General features: G+C 40.8%; 2 protein-coding genes across 3 annotated transcripts; one reads left to right on the top strand and one right to left on the bottom strand.

Moving 5' to 3' along the window:
• Positions 1-1,077: 1,077 nt before the first annotated feature.
• On the bottom strand, positions 1,078-9,282 carry LOC132983611 (lysosomal thioesterase PPT2-like). Of its 2 annotated transcripts, XM_061049993.1 has the most exons (8): positions 8,914-9,282; positions 7,894-8,047; positions 6,525-6,620; positions 6,258-6,365; positions 4,474-4,557; positions 4,286-4,370; positions 3,522-3,576; positions 1,078-3,336 (listed from the first exon to the last, which is right to left on the bottom strand). In XM_061049993.1, the coding sequence occupies exons 1-8, from the start codon at positions 9,070-9,072 to the stop codon at positions 3,193-3,195; spliced, it is 885 nt and encodes a 294-aa protein (XP_060905976.1). In that variant the 5' UTR covers positions 9,073-9,282; the 3' UTR covers positions 1,078-3,192. The 2 variants fall into 2 exon arrangements, with proteins under 2 accessions (XP_060905976.1, XP_060905977.1); XM_061049994.1 differs by lacking the exon at positions 6,258-6,365.
• Positions 9,283-12,497: 3,215 nt separating this feature from the next.
• On the top strand, positions 12,498-26,299 carry dhx16 (DEAH (Asp-Glu-Ala-His) box polypeptide 16). Its single transcript, XM_061049987.1, has 20 exons — positions 12,498-12,709; positions 12,852-13,084; positions 13,358-13,547; positions 13,655-13,711; positions 13,857-14,111; positions 14,222-14,455; positions 15,080-15,271; positions 15,927-16,037; positions 16,227-16,342; positions 16,464-16,674; positions 18,087-18,185; positions 18,923-19,075; positions 19,306-19,446; positions 19,898-20,060; positions 20,199-20,317; positions 21,282-21,349; positions 22,520-22,682; positions 23,317-23,478; positions 25,013-25,186; positions 25,500-26,299. Exons 1-20 carry the CDS (start codon positions 12,512-12,514, stop codon positions 25,626-25,628), a joined length of 3,168 nt encoding a protein of 1,055 aa, XP_060905970.1. The 5' UTR covers positions 12,498-12,511; the 3' UTR covers positions 25,629-26,299.
• Positions 26,300-26,710: the final 411 nt, after the last annotated feature.

The following is a 26,710-nucleotide window of genomic DNA, read 5'->3' as shown; positions in this document are numbered from 1 at the left end:
TCGCTCAGATCTGAGACTTGGATTTGTCCGCAGCATAATAATGGAGTGTCCGAGAATCCTTCAATCTGCAGATGCTTTTGTTCATTATGATTCTCATTTTGAAGAAAATGCATCCTTTTAAATGACCCTGAGTATAACGCACAAGAAGGATCTGACACCCTCACATGTCCAGCCAATGTAAGGAAGTCGTCCCCTATCACAAAAGAGTGTGTCCTTTATTATAAATCATGGTTTGGTGTAAGGCTATATTTTCCCACGTTAAAAATATGCTGAGAATTTGTTCTAGAAATTGATCAACCAGAACTGATTTAGAAATGGCCTACAGTTAAAACGTACTGGCTGCACATTTTAAATCAGTATTTCTGATTAGATACAATTAGTCTCTTTCTTTTGTCCTCATAATCCATAAAGTTACTCCTATATATAAGTTAATTAAGGAAAATCAATATGTTGAATTGATTGTTCACTCCCATAATACTGGTTTGAGTTAATCATGTGTAAAGGGCAAACATGTCAACATGTTAGCTTTTCTGTCGAGGGCTGAAATAAAACCATCTTCACTGGATATCAAGAAAAGTTACAAACACGTGTTTAAAGAGGCAATAGATACATCCAAATATAAATGAGACAGGACATCTCTAAATTGTTTGTCCTTGAATTGAAAAATTGCCATTTTTATGTTTTTATTCCTCCCTCAGCTTTCAGTGATCCAAAACTCTCGCCACTGTGATCATGTCCTTTGTGGTACTTTGTTTATTTGACTTTAATTACTGGTGCTTTTTTCTTTTATGTCATAATGTTAAAATACCTAAATGGATGGATAGCAAACAACACATTGCAGTCAAATAAAAAGTGCAAACCACAGTGTTTAAGTAAACCTTTAAAGAAATAAAGAGTTTTATCTTTGATCTTTGATGGACTGTAAGATATCAGGTGGACTGAACTGAACAGGACTGGGGTACAATGTGAGGATTTCGCTCTGTTTTTAATTGATTGAGTGATTGTGACATCCCAACACCAAAAATCACAGTATTCTGTTTTTTTTTTTATCAATATCATTTCTGAGGATCTAGTAAATAAAGCAAACAAGAAGACTTTATTTAAAACATTTAAAAGTGGTTTCAAATATAAACTCTGAACACAAAGACTTCTCAAAGTTTTATATAAAAACAAATACATTCACATCACAGCCACATACATTTTCTTGCACCAAAAAGCATTAAAAAAATCAAATTACAAAAGCAGTATGTTAAAAATAAGAGATATTTACTTTAAACAAATTGCTAACTGAACTCCATCAAGGAAGACAAATAAGGCTCCTGTTTCCGTCTGTGTCTTCATGGAGGAAAGAAGTATGGAAAGGAAACATCGATAAGTGTTGCTATTGTTATATGGTTGCAGTTACTTTTTTTAAACTCATTTATATTAATAATAGTTGTTAAATGTGTGTACAGAATATGGTGCCAAACATGATGTGCAATATCACTCAAATAAGAGCAGTGTGATGATATGTAGGGCAAAGGGAGATAAGGACCTCCACTTTCCACAATTTTATCTTTCTGGGGAAGAACTTTGTGTTTGTTATAAAGCCAAATACCTCGGGTACTTTATAACAGATCAAATGTCTGATGATGACGACATTTTTAGACAGTGTCGTACATTATGTGCCCAGGCCAATATGTTGGCAAGAAAATGTCATATGTGTTCTGATCATGTAAAGATATGTCTCTTTAGAGCATATTGCACTGTACTGCCCCCTTATGGGGTAAGTTCAAAAAATCAAGTATGCACAGACTTCAGGTTGCTGACAATGATTGTTTTAGGATCTTACTTAGAAAGCCAAGGTGGGGTAGTGCAAGTGAGCTATTTGTGAATGCAGGAGTTAACACCTTACAAGCTTTATTGAGGAACCTTATGTACAGATTTATCGGTCGCTTGAATGACTCAAAGAATGTAATTATAATGCTGCTGTCGAACCCAAGTTATAGTGCAGTACGCTACCAGTCATACCTTTGGAGACATTGGTATAAGCGCCTTTTATAAGAGGCGGGAATGTTTTTATTCTATATGTATATGTGTGTTGTCTATTTTTTGTATTGTATGTCTTTTAAAATGGACCTTGAGTCTAATAATAAAAGTTGATGATGATGATGATGAATAAAAAAACATTAGTGGCTCTTTAATGGTGAAGACCCACAGCGCCTGCTCATCAGCAAACATTGTGCAAATAAATCTTCATATTACCTGACATTTTTCATGACACTGTGCCAACCAGCACTTTGTTCTTTAATCTATAATCCTGGAGGTTTGGGGGCGGAGAAAACAGGGTATGTTCATTAAAGACTCAACTCACTGCACCATCCCTGCGGGTCCATTCTATACACGAGCCATTTTCTTTTCAGCATGGGGCGACTTTACTGCTTGGAAAAGAGAAGTTGAACTGAATGAAACCAGATGAGAAACTGGCATGACAGTTGACATGTTCCTCATTAGTTAAGGGTCTAACATGCTAGTTTTTGGACTTCTTCAATACAGCATGATGTTCGTTTGTAAATTCTGATCCCCTTGAGAAAAAATAGAAATTTGAAAATTGAGAATAAAGTAGGACATGCTGCTTCAGGACATGGCTACATGTGACTGACCAGTGGCTACCGCTTTGACCTAACAACCGGTGTATAGATGTAACAATGTGTATCTACCATGTCATCCAAAAATGTTCATTTAAGACTCCAAAAAGCCTGCATGATGTTCAGCCATAATGTTGAACCTAAAGCTTAAAAATGTCCGTCCACAAATCAGTGGCTGACATCACAGTTACTACGTCCACTTCCTCCTCTTAGGCCTCGCCTTTAAGATCACAACATTATTGTAAATCATCCTCTTGGGAGTGTAAATCTCTGTCCCTAGCAATCTATTCAATAACTTTACTTGATGCATCATTTCTCTCTCGGTCATGATTGTTTACCTCACGGTGGGACGGTATGGAAAGTGATGACCTGTGGGCCATTCTCCAAGTGATCACAAATGTTTGGGCACAATTTTCATGGGTCAACAATTGCTTTTTGTCTTCTCTTTCTAAAATATAAATCATCTGTACATCTTTGCACATGCATGAAAGTGACACGATTCCATCATAAAGTCTTGATCAGTTGGATTAGTACCTTTTTTTTAACATCTCTAAGCGGGTTGTTTTCATGTGAGCCATTTCTCCATGCAGCTCTGAAACACTGTGAAGTTTGAGTGCCAGGTAACGTGCTTCACCCCAGAGTGAACGCACTGCGACACGTCTCCACGTGCGTCCAGCATCTTCAGCCCAAACGTGTCGTTCTTGTAGAACTATGAAAGGGAGAGAAGAAGAGAAGAGTGGGTTACTCAGTTCAACAACTGATTTTTAAAACAGGGAGAGAGAGAGAGAGAAAGAGAGAGAGAGGTCTACTATGTTCAACTTATGTCAGGTGAATTCAAACTGACTGCATGTAAGGTATGAAAGAGAAGCAGTGATGCACCGGTTTGAAACTCACCTCCTGGTTCCTCATTTCCAAAATGTTTTCGTTGCTGTCAAAGAATCCAAAGTGGCTGTGCAGGAAAGAGGAAACAGTCAATGCTGGTAAAGCGATCTTGAAACCTGTTTCGACTAGAACCTTTTATCGTCAACACACATTTAGATGAATCTATTAGCGACCACTTGACTGTCTCGCACAAGTACAATAAGCAAGTAATTTGAATGACATTTGGGAAACTTTTAATTTGATTTTTTTTGTTGTTGCTTAAATGTATCTTTCTGACTGTCAAGCTGCCAAAATCAACAGAAGAGAAAAGAGGGGAAATGTTCGGTTAATCTTGGTGACTTTCGGGTAGCTCTCAGGCTTGAAAAACAAACTTTTTTGCCACATTTTTTTGCCTTACAGGCTACATGAAGACTACTGCTTCTTACTGAGACTGGTTAAAGTTAATGACACGTCAGACATGTGGCTGCGGAAGCTGGGGATCAAACCCTCGACCTTCCGAGAGACGACCAACTCTACCACTGAGCCACATCAGCCCTCAGACACTTGCACACTGGCCTCTAATGTGTCCTTGTTGTATTTCCATTTCTAGTTTTTATCATGGAACTGTTGCTTTTGTCTTCTTTGTGTCTTTTTGTAGGGATGAACAAAACACACACTCTGACACTATTAAATCCACAAACGATTCATTGGACTTATTTTTCCACAGACACATAAAAATGAAAGAGAACCAACAGTGTGTAGAACTTGATTAGTAAAAAACGAGATGGGGCTGAAACCTTGACTGCCACGGTGTGATGACGCCGTCATCTGGTCCTCCGATCAGCACGAGCTTCTTGATGCGCAGGAAGTTTTCCCTCCATGCTGAAGAGGTTAATCGAGGAGACGAATTACTTTACATTTTCACTTTGGATCCACAACGATATGTTTTAAAAAAAATGACGGTGACAGTCGACAACGCCGTTACCTTTCATGTCCTTGTTTGGTCTGTCGCCGTTAATCATCGCCAGAAATGTGTTGTACTGCAGGTATCGGGACCTATGATGTGGGTCTGTGGAGAAAAGATATACAGCATACAGTGTACAAACATTAACAGATGGACAGGAACTGTTAAGTGTAGCTCAGGGGTGGGCAACTGGCGGCCCGGGGGCCACATGCGGCCCTCGTCAACCCTCAATGTGGCCCTCAGGTCAATTTTTACATATCAAAACATGAAGAAAACATGAAAAAATCTGCCATGAAATCATGAAAACCAGAAATATGTCCATAATAATATTTGATCACTGGTATATGTTGAGTTAAATTTGAGACATAATTGACTGTAATCGTTTTTGTATTCTACAATTTGGCCCCTCTGGCAGTGAGAATTAAATGAATGTGGCCCTTGCTGTGACCAAAGTTGCCCATCCCAGGTGTAGCTTCTTCTCAGTAAGGCAAATTGCATTCTCAGAAATCATAGTCCATCAGTAATGCCAGGAAACCAAATGAATCTGCCAAATGATGTTTGATGTTGCTGTTGCTCTAGCAGATGCGTCTGTTCCTTATCTTATTCGGAAAGATTACCCTCCCACCTGGAACCGGACAAGCCATTCAAAACCATTTTATCCATTACAGCCCGGCCTGATCCGAGAAAGACTTAGGGTGCATGTGTGATTAGAGTGGGTGCAGCTACAGTGACCGGCTACAGCAATGAAAAATAACGTAGGTGTTCTGGGTCCTGCATGTGTTTTCCCGATTCCCGATGGTCATGACGGGTCAAGTGCACCTGCCATGACCATCGGATCATGATTGTAGTAAACACGATCTGAGTCACTGGTTTCATTTGAAAGCCTTTATTACGTCTAGTAAAAAAAAAAAAACTATTGTCAATTTTTGTGTCTATTCAATTAAGGGTTGCAGAAATTTAAAATGAGGGCGCAATGCATCCTTTTGCACCCTCGTAGAGCCGGGCCTGATTACAGCGCAGGTTGCTGATGATGACTGGTTTTTGTAAACAACCAAGATGGCTGCCGCTGATGATGATGGATCTGAATTTGCTATTCAGTCAGAATACAGGTCATAGTCCAAATGACATTAACATGAGATGTGATTTCTTGCTTTTGTTTATTGGTCTAGAGGCTGCACCAATTGCCTGTATGCATTTTGTACCAACTGCAGCTAGCCTAGCAGTCTACTGCTAACTCACGCATGCTGTTGTTCTGATTGGTTGAAAGTCTGTCCATTTGCATAAAGAAGCATTTTATTCTGCACTTCCTGATAATGCCACACATTTCAAATGAACTTAGAGGTAGTCTCATGTCCATTTGCCTACCAGCCTAGTAATGATTGGTTATGGATATAAGGTGTAAATATTTAGACAGGCTGCACGGTGGTGCAGTGGTTAGCGTGAGGAGGTTCCTGGTTCGAATCCCCGTTGGACAGTAGTCTCTCTGTGTGGAGTTTGCATGTTCTCCCTGTGCATGTGTGGGTTTTCTCCAAATCCAAAGACATGCTCGTTATGATAATTAGTGACTCTAAATTGCCCGTAGATGTGAGTGTGAGTGTGGCTGGTTGTCTGTCTCTATATGTCAGCTCTGTGATTGACTGGCAAACAGTCCAGGGTGTACCCCGCCTCTCGCCTGGCTCTAGCCCCCCCCGTGACCCCAAGCAGGAAAAGCTGTATACAGTAGATAACGGATGGACGGACAGATGGATATATTTAGATGTTGTTCTGCTTTTTAAATCATTTAAGAACCTTTCCCTTATTCTCACCTCTCCAGTAGTCACAAATAGACACTTTCTGTCCAAATCTGTTGTAGCAGATATGAAACACTGTCTTCTTCACATGCTCAGGAAACATCCACTTTAGATACTCCGTGTCTGTGGAGAAAGACGGAGAAATCCCGTATTTTTAAATTCAGGAACTATTCAAATTAACAAAGTAGATAAGATAAGATAATCCTTTATTTATCCCACAACGGGGAAATTCACAGTGTTATCTCTATGCTGAAAAAATAAACAAAAAAGAAGCTTTTTGACCTCCATACTGTCCGGCCTGTGGGGATGACAGGGAGATGAAGGTGTGGACGTTGTGGTGTGGAGTTGTGGAGAGAAGAGCGCGACAAAGGAGACCACCTTAATGAAAAAAGAGCAGAGACAAAGAGGGTCACTGCATATCAACATGAACAAACACAGAGTATCTGTTGCAGTGATTTGTTTCATGTTTATTTTCTCTGAAAAAGTTCCATCTTGTATGAGATTCCTGCATGAACTCAGGGGAGATTACATTGTTTAAACTGACCTTCAGGAGACAGATACTCTGCCCCCTTTTCCATCTGTGTGATCCCCTGATGTCCTTGTACTCAAAATGTATAAATTATATGTCATCCAGTTTTGTCAAACATCTGATTGTGAGAAATAACCTTGGTCTCTGACCGACTGAGTGACGCCTCTCTTCTCATTCAGAATCTTTACTATCTATGTGTGACCTGACGGAGGACTTTTCTCATGATTATCTTGGCTGGCAGTTCATGTGGTACATCTATCTAAAAAGTTTCCTTCATTAAATAACAGCAGAAAAAGAAGCACACTCAAACAGTAATAAAACGTCAGGTGCATAAAAAAATACTTAAAAAAAACAGAAAAGTCAGCACACTCAATGTCCTTAAAAGTTAGAATTATCTCGGTAGAGCATCAGCATACAGATCAACAACAGACGCGTTTCAGAGCAAAGCCTTCATCAGCGTTGATGAACACTTTCTGGCTCAACTTTTTTAAAACCACAAATCCACAACCCACTGAAAACTGCCCCGCAGCCCGCTTTTGGGTCCCGACCCCCCAGTTGAGAACCAAATGTGTGCAAATAAATATTTAATATGATTATGTCTTTCATAGGAAGGGCTTGCCGCCTTCCTCTTATGTTCTTCCTCAAAGCGTTACAGAAACGAATAACTGCACCCTATGTGAAGGAAGATGTGAGATGCGGGTGAGAATCGAGAGAAAGTTTCGATGTGAGAGAAACACAGATCCTCATTTTCCTAAACATGCCTGCATGTTTGAAAACAACAACCCGTCAGGTTTTTATCCTTTATGTGATTTTGATATAAAAAACATTATACTGTGCCCACCTGGTGAAGGAAACATGAAACTGAGATTTTTAAAGTGCCTTTTGAGCAAAAACCAAAAAGGAGTCTAATATGTTGTTGGCCTTTCAATGGAGAATCATACTAATGCACTATTCCACTGGAGAAAATTTGATAAGGTGCCCGTCAAGGTACATTTAAAGTGTTTAATAACATGACAAAGTGCCCGGCCCTTCCAGTAAAGAAAGCTTTACAAAGTGCTGAAAACCCCTTTTGCCACGAGTGTAGACATTTCGAGTGAGGGAGGAGAGGGAGTGGGAGAGGACCTTGTGAGAAGCACAGCAGATGAACCCCATCAGGAGACTCTTGCATGATGGACTCGATGGATCTCCTGAAGCCTTGGACCTGCCTCCACATCGGCTTCAGACTGGCCATGTTGTTGTACAAACTGATCACCTTCACCTCAGTGCCGCGATGCACCTGCGCGAGAACAACAAACCGTTAGTGATGATCAGGAACAGAGTAATCGCTGATTGAATCTGACAAACTATCATCCTGAGGATTTCACTTCATGTTACCAGCCGTCTCAGTCAGGTGTGAGCTGTTTTACAGAAGTTGCCTGAAAGTCAAACTGATCTTGAGGAATAAAAAATTGACGAGGGAACTGAAAGTGATACCTTGAAACCGCTCCCTGATTTTCACTTCACTTAAAACCTGACTGGTAAAACAGTAACATGTAATGTGTTTATGTTTACAGATGCCTCCATCATATTTAGGTGAGATATTTGACCACTTGGACAATTCAAATAATCTACATTTAAACCAAAGGAAATATGATTATTAAAAGCAGGTTAATGAGTAGAAGGTTAGCAAAAACAAGTGGACCAAACGCATGTATCTCACTGCCAAATGATGTAATCAGAGGTGGAATATGTACGTTATAACTTAAATAATATTCTTCAACAGTTTCACTTTTGAGATACTTTTTTTACTTACTTATAATTATTTGCACTTTCACTCCAACTCCACTTGCCTTCAGGGAATATTTGCCAAATAAATCTACCAGATATATTCAGTTAATTCAAGATCCAGATGATTAAAACACAGTTTAATCAACTTAAATTATACCTTATACAACATGTCATTTATTATTCTGATTTGAGTCATTCTTCCTTATTTGTACTTTTTACAAGTAGATTTTTTTTAAGAAGAATCTGAATTGAGATTTTTTTTTTTTTGAAGTGTGATAAAAACTTTCACCCTAGTAACAGATTTAAAACCTTTTTTTAAATCCCTTTTTAAACAACGATTTCTGCAAAGAAAAACAAGTGAATCTGGTGTCTTACCTTTGTAATGTATTGAGTAAGCGTTTTGAACTGTTTCGGGCCATCAAACAGCCCGTGCACGATGATGACAGGTTTGTATCCGTCGATGTGAACCCCTGTGAGCAGCAGCAGCAGCAGAGACACCAGTGATCCTCTCAGGAAGTTCTGCGGACTCTTCATCTCTCTCCCCGGTCAGTGCAGATCAGACCTCCGGCCGAGCAGGCTGGAGGGTCGATAGAAGGAGCACAAAGTGACCTTTAAACTGTGGTGATGAGGAGCCTGGTTATTGATCTCTTTCCTTAGTTGACTATGAGCATGTGTGCGCGCTTCCTTGCTGAAAGCCCCTTTCTAAAGATAGTTCACGTTTGTCCTGAGGCTATGCCATCCCATAAATCCCCTTAGCAGTTATTAGAAAAGCATAGCGAAACTAAAAAAATAGATCAACCAATCAATCACTCCACAGTAGGCGTGAACTAACAACTATAGTTTAATACAATAAATAAAATAACTTTATAATACATGGAAAATCTTACTTTTGTAGAGAATAAACGTCATTGTTCTATACATTTAGTCTATATACCTACAAATATAGGCCTACTTAAAAAAAAGTGCTCCAATTATAGTTGGAGCTAAGAGTTAAAGATATATACACATAAAATAATTACACTTAATCTAGGTTATACAATTTTACTTTTCATTTTTACTATTCATAGGCCTATCAAATTATTTAATAGGCTATGTGCTGTATGTCTATACAATACAAAAGAAGAAATGACCACAGCATACATTTAGATACAAGTAATCTTAGTTAAGCTGTTTTTTTGTTTACGTGTAAGTTGTGGAAATTGGCAAATTAATTTTACATTATTGTATTTTTTTATTTAACTGATGTAAATATGTTTGATTTGATTTTCCACTTCTATTTTTATTTTTAATAATTATATTCCCGTCCCCTGTTTTCTTGAGCTGCTGTATCAATAAAGTTTATCTTTATCTTTATCTTTAATATTTAGGCTGAATTTTAAATGTAATTTGGATGTGTTTATTTATATTACTCATTGGAAAGATCGAATACTTAGTGAAAAACAACTTCTAACAATACCGATATGAGCTGCTATTGACTTTATTAATTGTTATCATTATTCATTGTGCAGTCATAACAACCGACAACAAAAGGTCGAGTCGGTGATTGTAGTTTGTTTTTCGGACACATGGGGGCGGTAGGCGCATCAGGGTGTTCTCTAGCTGTGCTCTTCTTCGTTTTCGTTTTTTTTAAATGACGCATTTCCGCTTTCGACTTCAACGTGCGTCAAGCTAACCTGCCCTTAGCAAAACATGAAAGTTATCATTAAATAAAACAAGTGTTTCATGAAGAACACCACACAAACAATTCTGCATGGTTCGGAAGTAATATTCGTTTCACTGAGTTTCCTTTTCTGTAAAGTTGTGAGCGATAACTCTTAAGTTAAGATCTCATCTGTAGCTGGAGTTAACGAACCACAACAACAACGTTGATTGAACCTTTTAAAAAGCGGTAAGTTGATGAAAGACTCATTTCTCTTCAATCTAAATTTAGTAAAAAAATAAATAAAATATCACTAGTATAAATCTGGATTTTATTTTCTCATAACTTTCACATTAATAAAAGTATGACATTAATTCACCTGTTCACAACATGCAGAATAAAACTGATGTGTTAAAGTGTTTTTACAGACTAAGTTTGTACTGCTGAGGCTTTGTACTTTATAACATAGAGAACTGGATTAAACACAACAATACTCTGATACGTGTCCCCTTGTTTACTGTTATTAGATATCACCTCAATAAGTTATCGACCTGTAAAATATGTTCATATTCTGTATATTATAAACTAGTATAACATGCTCACTGCACCTTAATCTCTATATTATAATCTAAAGAATATACTTATATTTATCGCATTTATTTATATTTATAGCATCCCATTAATCCAGCAATATATACCCAATAATTCACTTTTTTATTTTATTTTTTTAGTCTACATCTGTAAATTTTGTAATTACTTGTACATAGCACAGATTGTTGCACTTCTGGTGAGAGGCCAAACCTCATTTCGTTACTCTATACTTGTATATGTGTAATGACAATAAAGTTGAATCTCATCTCATAAATAAACATAAACACTTGATGTTTTCAAGTCAGGGCTGTCAGGCGTGTGCAATTTTGTGATCGTGATTAATAATACATTTCAGATAGTTAATTGCGATGAATCCCAATTTCTAAACGCATGTGTGAAATTCCATTCTTTCACATTTTAAAATTAAATTTGTTAGGCTTTTTTTTTGTCTTAAACTGAGAGGGCTTTACTTGTTTGACTTCTAACATGCTTTTCATTTTGTCTTAAAGTAATGACCTTGACTGATGTAAATATGTTTGATTTGATTTTAACTTCTATTTTTATTTTTAATAATTATATTCCCGTCCCCTGTTTTCTGGAGCTGCTGTAATGCACAAATTTCCCCCACGGGGGATCAATAAAGTTTATCTTTATCTTTATCTGACCTTCTCGTAGATTGAAGTTTAGGACATTGATTTAACCACAGAAATAAAAGTCGTTACGGATCAAAAACTAATAAAATAAATCAAAGTAACAGTAAGAAAGTTAAATGTTTGATGTCATGAGGTGGATATTAGGAGGGCACATTTCTTTCAAAATATATATATTTTTAATTAACCACTCATTGCACTGTCTGGTTTTTCATTGATCTATTATGTTTATTTTTTAAGTCTACATTAAAGATTCATTTTTCTCACATGCCTCTCAAACAAACTAATTTTCTTTTCTTTTAAAAAGATTTTTAAAAAAGATAAATGATATTACTTTGGACTTGTCAGCTGAGCTTTTTTTTGATGAGACATTCAAAGATGCAGCAGTGTCGTTCTTTTCCATCACTGTGACTACAGGGAGATCCACGCTGCGCCTTAAGAGACAAAATAGAATACATAAAATGCCAAACCATAAGCAATGCAGATATAAGGAATCCCAAAAATGCTTTGTGTTTAAACATTTCTGTTTGAATTAGGCTGCCAGCATTATCTAGTGAATCACAATTATTAAAGTCTTAAATTGATCAAAATACATTTACCAGGTCTTATTGTATTGTTAGCTTTAATGAGAGGGTTTTGCATGTGGATTTCTTCCTCTGTTGCTCAATAGCTACTTAAATCACTTAATTATTGTTGCCCAAATTGAGTTTTGGATCTCCATGTATTGCCTCTTCATTTCTTGCTTAGTTGGTAAAAATGACACACCCAAAAAAACAATGTAATGACAGATTGTGTTGAATGTGGCATAGGAGAAGATTTCTGTGAAGCTCCAACAAGTTATAAATCAACATTTTTGAATGAGGATTAAAACGTTTAAAACCTTACATTGACTACTCGTGTGTCTATGATAAGCTATGAGTTATAATGTTTGACAAAATGACAGCAGTTTGACTCTTACCTCTGGTGTTTTGGGCACACAGGCTCGCTCACAGTTAAAGTTGACCTCTGAATGTTCGGTTGCAGAAATCCGTTTCTGTAACGACAGGGATCAAAGCTACATGAGGGTAACCACGTTTTTTTTTCAACAGGCACCATGGCCAATCTGGAGCAGTGGGTGAATGACCGTCTCCATGACATCCTGGGGTTGAGTGACCGATACGTTTCTCAGTTCATGATCGGCACTGCACGGAGAGCCTCGAGCCATCAGGACTTTGTGAGTCGCCTCGAGCAGACTGGAACAATCGACATCGACCAGAGTGTGATTTCCTTTGCGCAGGAGCTCTTTGACAAGGTATATCGATATATTATCCAAACCACCCTCCAAAATAACTCCAACAATAAAAGGTGCTTCACTTTTCAGCATGTGAAGTTTGTGTGGGGAATAAAACATTCACCAATCTTTTACCGCTGTTTTTTTTTTTTTTTTTTTGTAGATTCCTCGCAAACAGGTGGTGGAGAAACCGGCCCGGGCGATGGAGCGGGAGGCCATAGAAATGGACAGAAGGAATCGGACGTACACGTTACTGGAGGACAGCGACAGTGATGGGGAAGAAGTGAAGGAGAAGCAAAAAGACAAAAAGAAAAACAAGGACAAAGGAAACAAGAGGAAGCACATTAGACGGAAGAAAGAGAGTGAGTCGTCAAGTGAGGACGAAGCAGCTAAAGGGTATGTAACATGTACTGATCTATCTGTTACAGCCTCTTATTGGCCAACCCATGAATCGACTCAACTTTGTCCTGTAACATACGATATCTAGCTTTGAGAATAACCCCTGAGAAAACAGTGGAAACCTTTTTATCATCAGAGGAGCAACTTATTTAACTTGAGGCACTTTTAATACTCGGCGCTTAAGAGACAGTTGACCAAGTACAGAGTCGAGATGTGGACTGGAATATTGTACAGAAGCCGTGGCTTGATGCATATTTCATCCAATATCAGGGGCAACTCTGGCCAAAGGGAGAACAAATCTGTCAAGAAAGATGAGGAGGAGGAGGAAGAAGAGGAGGAGTGGGAGAAGGAGGAGAGGGAGCGGCAGCAGGACATCGAAGAGAGAGACGCTTTTGCCGAGCGAGTGAAGCTGAAAGACAAAGACAAGACCCGCAACATAACAGAGAGGACGGACAAAAAGGTGGGAGTCGAGGGAATTACGACACAGCTTGTGTTTTTGTTTTCAAAAAAAATCCTTCAATGCATCATGTAGTTTAACACTTTCACTTCCTGTTTGTCTTTCTCCAGGCGTATGAGGAGGCTCAGAAGAGGCTGAAGATGGCTGAAGAGGATCAGAAGAATATGGTGTGTTCTCAAGAGTTTCGTCACAATCACGTGTAGATGTCTCAGGAATCATATGTCTAGCTGTTAGAATGTATTTTTTTTTAGGAATAAAGACGGCATACATCTGCTGTAAGAGTGTAATGAAGTGTCTTCTTCCCCTCTCCAGTTGCCAGAGTTGAGGAAGCGCTCTCGCTGGGACTATCTCAAGAAGAGAGAGGAAGAGAAGCTGGAAGATCTGGAGGCTGAGATCAGAGATGATGAGTACCTCTTCTCGACAGACGAGCTGACGGCGAGGGAGAAAAAAGAGTTGGAATACAAACGCACCCTCCGCGACCTGGCCAAAGATTACAAGAAGGCCGGGGCAAAAGAACAGGATGAGAGGAAGAACAGATACTACATGCCGGAAGAGAGGCGGAGCAAGGTAGGAAGTAGGGATGTCACAAACGGAACATACGCACAGAGACAGTTTTTTTTTTTTTTTGTTTTTTTTTAGATTTAAGTGATCAATTGTTTCTGTTTCCTGCTGACCAGGATGTGCCTCAGAGAGACCTGGAGCTGGAGGAGACTCCCATGGAGCTGGGAGGAGAGCAGGGCCGGTGGGAGGAGGAGAGGCTGAAGACGGCCTCGCTCAGCTTCGGAGCCAAGAGGGAGAGAGAGCAGGGGATGAGGCAGGAGCAGGATAGGTACCAGCTGATCCTGGAGGAGGACGAGATGATCGACTTTGTCAGCACCGCCATCACGATGAAGGGGACCCGAGCTGAAAAGGTGGAGCTTATCAAATGCTATCTGCATCTGTGTTTTCATTTTCATTCGACTTTCCTGAGAATAGAAAACGTCTCCCCAGTTTTCAATCTATAGTTAATCCCCCTTTTACCACCATTAATCAGTATTCCTCATTCAGAGGGGAAGTTTAGTTTTCTGATGAGATCCTGAGTCTGCCTGTCATTCTGAATAAACTTTGAAAGTAGCAAAAAAAAAAAAACATGCTCATTTTGCAGGTGTCCAATATTTAAACCAGTTGTGACAGAGGAGAAGGAAAACCCTCAAGTTGAAAATCATTTTCTTTAAAGGACCTTTGAATTTAAGTGCACAGTATGTGAATTTCACCATCAGGAGGCTTTCAATCAATACAATAAAAAAGATGGCCGGGAATCATGAGTGATTCTCTCCGCCATGGAAACTAACTCAGAGTAGTCAAGATGAATAGGTGAAACCGACCTGAGGAAAAATGATACGTGATATTAAAATGTAATCAAAATTATTTAGATCCAGCCCGATTTAAAAATTAAAAAATGTCTTTCTCTTAGCATACAGCTGTAACAAAGAAAGAGAAGAAGAGCTTATGGTGTGTAAATGCAGCTGAAGTTCTTGTGACTGTGTTGTGTTCAGGAACAGGAGGCTCCGGCTCTGTCACAGGCTGAGCAGAACAAACAGTCCATGCAGGAGGTCCGCCGCAGCCTGCCCATCTTCCCCTACAGAGAGGACCTGCTCGCTGCCATCCAGGAGCACCAGATCCTGGTCATAGAGGGGGAGACGGGCTCAGGAAAGACCACCCAGATCCCTCAATACCTCCTGGAAAATGTAAGTGTCAACCTGAATCACACCTGCGTGTTCATCTAAATCAGAACATCTTTCTCGTTAACGCTTCACCCCTGTCATATTATTTACTTTCCTTTTTCACCGCCTTAGCTTGTTGTTTTTTTTTTATCACCCATTGATATATATTTAGAAAAAATAAACTGCGAAGACCTTAAGCCAACATGCTGTATTGATTCTTATCAGATTTTTTATTTTTTATTTCACCAATTTGGAAGATCTCTGAGGTATTATATGTAAAGAAGCCCTTTTAAAGCTCCCTAAGTTAGACATTATGCTTTCTTTGTTTCCATATTTGATGCCATAAACTGGACCTTCACCTAAACCGTTCTCACAGCGTCTTTGCCGTTTACACCCTCTGTTTGTAAACAAATACCGTTGTGTAAGAGGGGGTAGGACTAACGGCAGTGTGTCTCACAACAGTGCAGTTGCACTTAGAGTCCTTCGGTTGGCGCCAAAGCGCAACAAACCATATTCCATATAGACCCACTCTAACTTTTTGCCCCCTGTTTGCCGTTTGTGTTAAACTCTATCTTTACTGTGTAAGAAAACTTTTGTCGGCTGAATTTATTAGAGCCTCCTCTACACAGAATTTGTGCTTTTAAGTCCTTGAAGTCTGAACCCTGAACTCCTCTCTCAGGGCTACACTGAAGGAGGCATGAAGATTGGCTGCACGCAGCCTCGCAGAGTGGCAGCCATGTCAGTGGCGTCCAGAGTGGCTCAGGAGATGAGCGTCAAGCTTGGAAATGAGGTGGGACACGGCGGTTTCTGAACCTATTTTTAAAGGATGCAACTTCTGTTCTGTGCATTAATGAATACTGTGTGAAGTTTATTTCTCCTGCTTTTAATTTACTTATTATACTTATAATGCTTATATCTCAAAGCAGTTTAAATCGTCTTGAATCAGTGTTTTTTCATTTGAGACGTTTCTTTGTTGTAGGTGGGTTACAGTATTCGTTTTGAGGACTGCACGTCAGAGAGGACAGTGCTCAAGTACATGACAGACGGCATGCTGCTCAGAGAGTTTCTCACCGAGCCCGACCTGGCCAGCTACAGGTAACCTAAACACATGAACCGGTTAATGGTCCTTGTGGGGAGTTATGCTGCCTTCATGCGCTCCTAAAAAATATCGTATTTACCTCACTGTCTCTCTCTCTCTCTCTCCTTCCCTCTCTAGTGTGATCATCATAGATGAAGCCCACGAGCGCACCCTGCACACAGACATCCTCTTCGGTCTCATCAAGGACATCGCCAGGTTCAGACCGGACCTCAAGGTGCTCGTCGCCAGCGCCACTCTGGACACCGAGCGCTTCTCCTGCTTCTTTGACGAAGCGCCGGTCTTCAGAATCCCTGGCAGGAGGTTCCCCGTCGATATCTTCTACACTAAAGTAAGAACCTTTTATGTAGATGCTTTGCACTGTACACATTTTATTTTATTATTAGTTAGTTTTGTGATTTCTGCCTCATCGTACAACAACAGCTATATAAAAACTCTGACTGATGATGACAGATTCCTCTCTTTGCTTTTTCAAACGAGCAGTGCTAGAGAGTTAGAAGATTGTAAAGGTTCCCAGACCTTAAGGCTTTCGCAGATGACTGATAAAATAAAGAAAGGAAACTGGATTAAAACAATAATAACAATCGAATAAGTGACAACATCACGGCTCAATCGAGGTTGGTAAAGGGGTAAACACTGGACCTCTCGGCCATTTATCTGTTCAGCTATCTGTGCAGACTCTCAGCTTATGTGCTTTATTTAATGAGGTTTGTACCGTTGAGATTAAGAACCTCTTTTCCAAGGGAGACCTGGTCGAGACAGTCAGCAGCAAAAGCACAAAGTTACAGTTGGAGACACAGCAGGAGACAAAGTGCAATTTACAAAACAATAAAAGCATTAAAAGACAACCATCTGTAACCGTTTTTTACATATACACTCCTGGAAATATCTAGATCATTTCAGGAGGACTGCTCTGGAGATTCTCTTGACCTGGCTGTTCACATATGCTCCTCACAGCGGGAGACTATCCCTGTCAGACAGGAGGGGGGGCGGGGGGGGGGGGGGGGGGGTCTAAAAGAAATTACATGGAAGTAAAGCAACAGAGTCTGCTATATGACGCTGTAATGAGAATATTTGCCTTTATTTTAATGCTACGTGTAGTCCAACGGAATGACAACATACTGACACAAAACATAAAGCAGCCGCTTAATTACGAGCACAGAGATCGTTGCGGTCGCGTGTATACATTCTATATACAGTGCAGCATTAACAGGATGTAAGCATCACTCCCTCTCCCATTGGCTGGTGGTGAATTCTCCGGAAAATATCCTGCTGCGTTCTCACATCAGCCAACTCGGACTTGCTGCGGAAAATATACTACGGGTCTGGCAGGAGAAACTCCGGGTGAAGTCAGAGCTCCTCTAAGTAATATCAGGAGTTTTTCAGGAGATTTCTGAAAGTGTGAAAGCCCTAAATGAGTCAAATCTGCCAGTCAGTAGTTCAAGCAGGTGAGCTAAAAACATTGAAATCCTTTAGAAACTGCTTCCTGGACATTTAAGGACACCAGCTCCTTGAGTTTCAAGTCACTCTGCAACAGATTCCAGGCTGAGGGTGCAGAATACCCAAAAGCCCTTTTACCAATATCTGTCCGAGTGTTTGGGACAGAGAGCGTGAAGAGGCCGGTGATAGATTTGTAACTTTATTTCTGTTTTTTAATGATTAATTACTATTAAGCATATGCATCTATCTTTTTAAAGTGAGTTGATCCCCCTAAACGTTTCTCTTGCTGTATTTGTATTCAAGGCTCCAGAGGCAGACTACCTGGAGGCTTGTGTGGTGTCGGTGCTGCAGATCCACGTCACCCAGGCTCCTGGAGACTGTCTGGTATTCCTCACTGGACAGGTACTGTTTGTGTTAGACTTCTCCAAATATTTCTAAAGAGGAAACATTTTCAGACGCAGTTTGAGACGGGAGCTCAGAAGTTTCCTTCTGCGAAAAAAAAAATATCTATACCACCTCGTGTTATGGTACATTCTCATTTATTCATTTCATTATATTTGTGTATGTTGGAGACAGAGAAGTGTCGTTGTTTGCCTCTAAATCACCTCAAAGAAGATGTTTCAGTACGCTTTCACTCCTGTATGTTGGGACCGTCAAACCGCTCTTGTCCCTCCATTAAGTTAAGAAGTTTTTGCATCATTTTGATCTTCACAAGCTCCTTGCCTGGAAAGGAAGCTCACAGCTGTTGGTGTGTTTATAAAGAGCCCGAGTGAAGGGGGGCCAGTGGCCTAATGATTAGTGCAAACGCCCAATGTACAGAGGCTATTGTCCTCCGAGTTGGCGGCTCCTCCTCCGAGCTCTCTCACTTTCTCTCTCTCTCTCTCTCTCTCTCGTGCATACATTAATATAAATAAAAAGCTACAATATACAACAACATAGAGTGTCTTTATGCTAAAAGGCAACAATGAGTTTAGGATTTTTCTCTTGGTTCAGATCAAATGAACTTAACTAGGAGTGACAGCGACCTAAGGTATCTTGTTTTCCATCCCAGTGTCTTTGAAAGAAATTCCTTAAAAAAGGAACATTGACACACTTTTATTTTTTGTGTCTTTGTGACCCTTCACCTTCTTCTCCTGCAGGAGGAGATCGAAGCGTGCTGTGAGATGCTCCAGGAGAGATGCCGGCGGCTCGGCTCAAAGATAGCAGAGCTGCTGGTGCTTCCCATCTACGCCAACCTGCCATCAGACATGCAGGCCAAGATCTTTAACCCCACTCCCCCTGGAGCCCGCAAGGTGAGACGACATCTTGTATCTGCCACTGCTGTTATTTACCAATAGAGGCAGCTGTAGCACAATGAGAGAAACTGTGGTTCCCCTGAGCTTTTTTTTTTTTAACACTGTTTTGACAGACTTAATGTTTGTTTTAAAGTATGTATCAGGGTTTCTTTTATCCTGTTGAGTAACAGCTGGATTGAATCTTCATATTCCTTCATTTGAGCTCTCTCTGTGTTCTGTGTTTCCAGGTGGTGGTGGCCACCAACATCGCAGAAACCTCCCTGACCATAGACGGCATCATCTATGTCATCGACCCCGGCTTCTGCAAACAGAAGAGTTACAACGCCCGCACCGGCATGGAGTCACTCATCGTCACGCCCTGCTCACGGGTAACTGCCCTTTGTTGTCTTAATGTTGAACAAGTAGGACGCCTGTGTTGAAGAAAAGTGCTGTGTCATTTCATCCAGGAGTGAGTGAACGCACGAGTTTTAGAAACACAAGCATGATCTCACACAGGATTTTGTCAAACGGTTGTAAATGACACTGACGGATCAGGCACGATTGTGAAGCAGTGTGTCGGTAAACCCGTCCCTCTCCCACCGCCCACAAACCCACCCAGCTCAAGTCAAAACCGAAAAGGGACGTGGGTCACACACACCCATACACACACACATACACACACACACACACACACACACACACACACACACACACACACACTCAGACATCACATTAAAACGCAACATCAGACAGTCAGAAAATGGAAGGTGAAAGACAAGTGATATGGATCATTTAAGAGTAAATGGATGTGCAGTCATGCTGTGTGTTTCTCACTCTCAGGCTTCAGCCAACCAGCGAGCCGGACGTGCAGGCAGAGTGGCTGCTGGGAAATGTTTCAGGCTGTACACAGCATGGGCTTTCAAACATGAGATGGAGGAAACGACGGTGCCTGAGATTCAGAGGACCAACCTGGGAAATGTAGTCCTGCTGCTGAAGAGTCTGGGTGAGTGAAAGAAGTGCTCTGAGTGGAGTTTCATTATATTTTAAATTATATTACTCATACATTTCAGTTGAAGCACTCACAGTCAATATCATGTGGCTTTGACCGTTGGATATTCAACAAAATATATCTGGCTTGCAGGAATAAATGACCTCATTCACTTTGACTTCATGGACCCTCCTCCTCATGAGACTCTGGTCTTGGCGCTGGAGCAGCTCTACGCTCTGGGAGCCCTAAACCACCTGGGAGAGCTAACAAAGGTATACAACAAAGGCTTTTGTTTATCAAACGTACAATTACAGTGTGTGTTAGTTGGATCGTCATGTAGGTTAATCGCCAACATTTTTGGCTTTTTCTGTATGTCGGTCAACTGGTTAATTTGCACACACACACACACACACACACACTGCGATAGTAGCTTCATGAATTACTATAACTGGATTGCCATTTCCAGGGAAGGCTCGCATCCAAAGGTGATACTGCTGCTAGCCAGTGGGGGGAGAAAGTGTGATGTACGCTAGGCTGTATCCATCACCCAGCTGGTGTGTCGTCTGACTGATCCGCTGTCAGTCTTTGCGGTACAGGGTGAGGGATTCAAAGACCCAAATCAGTACCTCGAATTATTTAATGGAGCTGCTGGGTTATAAGTCATGCTAGCAAAAGTACAAGATCTAACTCTGGCTTCAACTGCTGGAAACTTCCCCAGAACAAAGCTTCATTTCAATAACTTCCTGTCGCATTGTGTCTAAAGTGTACACTGTATGGACTCAAAATGTGGGTCCAAATCGTGCTTAAAATTGTACTGTGTATTACGTTGCTATAATTATGGTTATATCAATGAAGTTCTTTAAAGCAGTCAAATCATAACAGGGTCATTAGGGCAGGAGAAACTCTCCTTACATCCTTAAATGATGTAAACCTTTTTCTTTGACATGTCCATCTGCACTCTGATCCCATGCTCTTTTACACAATACATACCTGAAGCTTGTCATGGCTTCCAAACTCACTTCCTTGATCCTTGAAGTGTTGAAACACAGGAACAATGACTCATTGTGTTTCCAGCTTCAAGCTTTTCTATACGAGCTGACGTTGTTAATCAGTGATAATCAAGGATGTGAAGGATGTTTTCAGTGTTTGGCTGAAGTTCAGGTTATCAAATGAGTGAATAAAGTATTTCATTGCTTAAATGTCTTTAACTGTGTGTTCTTCTTTGTCTTGGTTTAGCTGGGTCGCAGGATGGCTGAGCTGCCGGTGGACCCCATGCTGAGCAAGATGATCCTGGCCTCTGAGCAGTAAGTCTGACATGAGTATAAGCCTTCATGACATATTAGTTCTGAAAGGGCGCTTTACCTGCCTCAATACTTTAAGAAGCACAACGTGTTTTAGAACAATTCGAGGTATTGAACTAACTGTCAGGCTTCTTAACCTGTTTTTTATTTCACTTCTAGTTTTTGAGACTCTGAAAGTAACTTAAGACTAAAACTATTTATAGTCAGACCATCCCGTATGCTTCAGCTTACCGTTAACAGGAGAGGCAGGGTGTATCTGTATCACAAGGTTATGGAATCAGTAAATCTATATGGCAATTCACAAGGCAAGCTGCAATAATATGTAAATGTCATTAAATGGTAATAGGAGCCCTGGACGAGGCACTAGTATGGAGAGCTGTAAATTTTGGCCTAATGACGAATTGGAGAAAATTGAGGGTTTGTAAATTGATCATTGTTGAGATTAAAGATGATTTGACAAACAAAAGCTGCAGAACACCAGTGAAATTATTCTGTCACTGAAAAATATGTCTTGATGAAATTCCTGGCAAATTGCCTATTAGGGCTGCAGCAGTGTATATTACACAGTATAGAAATTGTTGGTTAAAAAAACAATGTTAATTTGTTTGTCTCTGGTATGGAATTCAACTGTGAAAGTGTTAAAAAAAAAACACAGAATCGTGCAAATTAAGAGCATACAATTTAGTTAGATCAGAATTAGGCATTTACCCTCCTAAGAAAAAAACCTTCTGTTTTCAATTATTTTGAGATTCGTTGTTTGTTTATTTGGACCCCCATTTAGCCTCAGCATAGTGAGAAGCTATTCTTTATGGGATCCGCAGTTTACAATTGTAACTAATAATTGGTGTAATATCCTACACCATGATGTTATGAAACTTGTATATCTCTGTCTGTCATGTCAGCCGCCGCGACTAGACACGTCCCGTAACAACTATAAGATTCAGGATTTCTCTGGCTTTGATAACCGTTGGAAATATTTGAGGTATTGCCAGCAGTAGTCAATTTTTAATAAATTTTGATATTTAGTGTCTAAAGAAACTAAAGACTAATGTATTGAATGCTTCAGAATCTGAAAAAGAACTCAAATACACGACAGCTTGATCGCAGTGGTTGTTATTCCTGTCTGCATCTTCTCTATATCTCTACATCTCTTTGGTCTCTGTCTCCTTTCAGGTACAAATGTTCAGAGGAAGTTTTGACGATAGCCGCCATGCTGTCAGTGAACAACTCCATTTTCTATCGGCCCAAAGACAAGGTGGTCCACGCCGACAATGCCAGGATGAACTTTGTGGTTCCAGGAGGAGACCACCTGGTGCTGCTCAACGTCTACACTCAGGTGGGAACACGGCTGGTCAACAGCTGTAAGAGCTTTAGATCTCCTTATGAAGCCGATACTGTGTAAATATGTCTGAGGGTTTTCTTTAAGCTTTGAGTACATTTGAGCGCTGTGCTACGTGACCTAAGACCTCGTATGCAAATATTGAATCCACACACTGTTAAAGGAGCAATATGTAACTCTGACACGTCGCATTTAAAATGAGTTCTGCAGTCCAAATTCAAAACATTGGAGAGAGCTGCCTCCCCCCGCCCCCTCCTCGCTAGAGTCCATGTGCACGCAGGTTGCTACGTTGAGGCTTTTTAGGTCAGGAAACATTAGTTTTCTGCACTGAGAATAAATGCGCTGCACATTTTTCCGGGTCGCCGCCTGACGCTGGAGAAGGCGTCCTCTCCACATTGAAAACAACAGAAAAAAAGAAAATAAAAAAATGTATATATGTGTTTTTTTCTCATTTTTATACATCTTTGGAGCTGCTAGAATTGTCTCGTGACCCGTTGTGGGCCCACGACCCACAGGTTAGGAACCACCGTTTCACAGCTGATGCCTGCACTGCAGTCGTTCTGAGATATTCACTCTTAGAAACCCCCGGATGTTTTGCTAACTGCGGTCATGATGTCTTTTCTTTCCTCAGTGGCTGGAGAGCGGATACTCCACTCAGTGGTGCTACGAGAACTTCATCCAGTTCCGCTCCATGAGGCGAGCCCGGGACGTCCGGGACCAGCTGGAGGGTCTGATGGATCGTATTGAGGTGGAGGTGGTCAGCTCCCAGGGAGACAGCTTACCCATTCGTAAGGTCAGTGATACAGGAAGCAACGGGAAAAGACTGCTCGCCCGCCCTGATTCAATATTCACCTTTTTGTTTGGTTAACTCAGCCTCAGGCTTTACACTGGACAAAGGGCCGAAGACAAGATTCTTCTGAGTGTTTCAGACTGGACCAAGTGGACAACTGAACTCACAAAACACTGAAACTTCAAATCGAAAAAGCTGCTGCTGATGTTTTTTCTGTCCTTCGATTAGTTTAATTGACATAATTTAGTCCACATGTCAAATGTTATTCTCAGAAAGGGCTCCTGTTTTCTACACAAGAAACTTTTAAGTCCAGTGGACGCTGAGTTTTTTAAAATCATAATACCATGCTCGGGTGAAAGTATAGAAAGTACTGCAAATCTGAAAAATAAAAGAGGAAACCTGTAAATCGTCCCTGCACAGAGGCTGCGTGAACACTGTTCTCATATCAAGGTCAGTGTGTTTATTGTGAACGCACCCCTAGTCTACTTGAGATAAGCAGGGGCGTTTGTTTTACTGGTAGGTTAACACTGCTTATCATCACACTCCTCCTTCATGTGGGTCAGAAGTCATGCAGCTAAATACCAGTATGACAAAACTAATGAAATTAACCTACTTTTTGATCACTTTTCTGACATGTATGTCTGTTGAGTTGCTTCAGCAGTATTGAGTGTGTTCTGTTATAAACCAGGGGGCTCAGATGACTCCATGCCGACATGAAAACAGACGGGAAGGGAGTTGGTCTTTTGAAGATGTTCTACTTTAACTTGTAATGACAAATGTAGATTTCCCTTTTCCCCTCCGCATGACGACCGAGTGACAGATGTGATCCATCAGCTGAATGTCAGTGTTCGCTCTGCCCTTTAAAAATATCAGAACACACCTGGCCTAGTTAACAGCAGGTGTGAACAGCTTGTGTGCATCTGTAAAAACAATTTGAAAAGTAGGTCTGAACGTTGAGTGTGGATGAGTTAGCAGTCGTATTAAGGAGGGAATGCTAATGTATCCGTTACCGTGGGAATCATCTGCTTCTCCTGTGTCCTGATGCTGTGCTGTAGTGTCCTAGAATAAGACTCAGAAATACAATGCAACATACAAGACTCAGCCACAACACTGCCTTACTAGACCTTTTGAGGGTGAGCTGTGGGATCTGGCATCGAAGACGTTTTCACATATGCACTCCTGAAAATGTCTAGAGAATTTCAGACGGACTGCCCTTGAAATCCTCCTGATCTGGGCTAGACATGACAGGAAGTGGTGGATGATGCAACAGAGTCAGACGCTATGGCATTTTTTTGCTTTTATATCAACCACTCGCCTGAGGTGAATACGCCTGCGTTTTACCTACTGTGTTCTAACATCAGCCCCGCCAGACTTCACATGACCAAATCTTAAAGTGCACGACATGTATTCGTCTGCAGTAACACAAAGAAACACACGCGCAAGAAACAAGAATTAATTGCTTCCGTGGTCGCTTTATTTCTTTTCTGCCTGGCGATGCAGGCAACATTCATAAACCCCTCTCTCGTCCCTCTCCCAGGCGGTGACGGCAGGATATTTCTATCACACGGCGCGGCTGAGCAAAGGCGGCTACAAGACGGTGAAGCACCAGCAGACGGTCTACGTCCATCCGAACAGCTCTCTGTTCGAGGAGCAGCCCCGCTGGCTCATCTACCACGAGCTCGTCTTCACCACCAAGGAGTTCATGAGACAGGTCGGCCTGCTCCCGACACCACTGTGTTTATCTTTGAAGCGTCCTCGAAACCCTTCTCAAATATTAGCAGTGTTAGTATTTGAAGTTTGTTTCTGGGAAACCTGTGTGCTAATGTGAAAAGTTTTGTTTTTTTTAAATCTAAAACCCAAACAGGTAGTCACACTTTTCCAAAGTCCAGGAGGAAAGCTTTGACAAATAACAGCTTACGAGAATGAAACTGCACAATAATAAGGAAGTGTGATAACTGTTTCCTGACGGTATTAATCTGCCCGTGTCATCACTCTGATTAATCTCTCCCTCCCTCCCCATGCAGGTGATTGAGATAGATAGCGGCTGGCTGCTGGAAGTGGCTCCTCACTACTACAAGAGCAAAGAGCTGGAGGACAGCAGCAGCAAGAAGATGCCCCGCAAGCAGGGGAAGACAAAAGAGGAGCTGGGATAAAGACAACAACAAAGCTCAGGTCCTTTTTGCAACATTTGGCAAAAAAAAAAAAAAAAAAAAGACTCCTCCTGCCTCTCTAAGTGCACGGGGGGAAGAAAAACAGAAAAATGACTGAGAAATGTTGCACGCTACGTTAAAATAAACAGGAAATAGCTGTTTGGCACCAAGTCAGTCCACAAACAGGTTTTTGGTCCTCCACATGAGAAATTGTCTTCAGCAGTATCAACATTCAACGAATGAAATCTGGAGAAAATAGTTTGAAGATAAACACATGGAGCAGAGAGATGAATGCAAGGAAGTGGGTCACACATCACTGGTTTAATGATAACCCCGCCATGACGTTCCAAGGAGGAACAATTTTTTTCACCTGGAGACGAGTTTCCTGCATTTTTCATCTCGTGAATGAACATGAGACTTTTTGTTTGTTTCTCGGGCTGCTGAGCGCCCGCTGGACTCTTTCCTTTGAGTAAAGGTGCTTTGTCAAATTATTTCACAGTTTTGTGAAGGAACAGAAGCACTGTTAAAGTTATGCATGGACCACAACCAAGGAGCCTCCACCCAGCTGAAGAAGACGAGTTTTCAAACATTCAGTTTCACTCACGTGTGTGAGGCGCCTTATCTTGTTTATTTTCATTTTTTTTTAGACCAATAAAGTTTTACAATCACTTGTTTTTATGAGTTGGTTTGCAGCTAAATTATTAGTCATCGCCGTAGTATTATTAACCTGCTTACAGGACCGTTGTTTTTGGATTGCATCAGGAAGTTGGACAGGTTATATTTAGATGCAGGATTTGAATAGAAAATCTTCTTAATTATTCATAAATACAGGAACAAAGTGAAACGTTTTCTTACAGGGCAGTATTTTTGCAAAATTAACTTTTTCTGCACATTTAAGAATTCAGGTTTTTTTAGTTTTTTTTTTTAATGATTTATTTTTGGACTTTTTTTATGCCTTTTATTGTAGAGATAGGACAGAGGATAGAGCCGGATGAGTGGGGAATGGCATGCGGGGAAGGAGCCACAGGCTTGACTCGGGCAGTCCGCCTCGAGGACTACAGCGTCTGTACATGGGGCGCGCGTTC

Source organism: Labrus mixtus, chromosome 11 (assembly GCF_963584025.1).
Source record: "Labrus mixtus chromosome 11, fLabMix1.1, whole genome shotgun sequence".
Lineage (NCBI taxonomy): Eukaryota > Metazoa > Chordata > Actinopteri > Labriformes > Labridae > Labrus > Labrus mixtus.
This window is presented reverse-complemented; position numbering and strand designations above follow the sequence as displayed.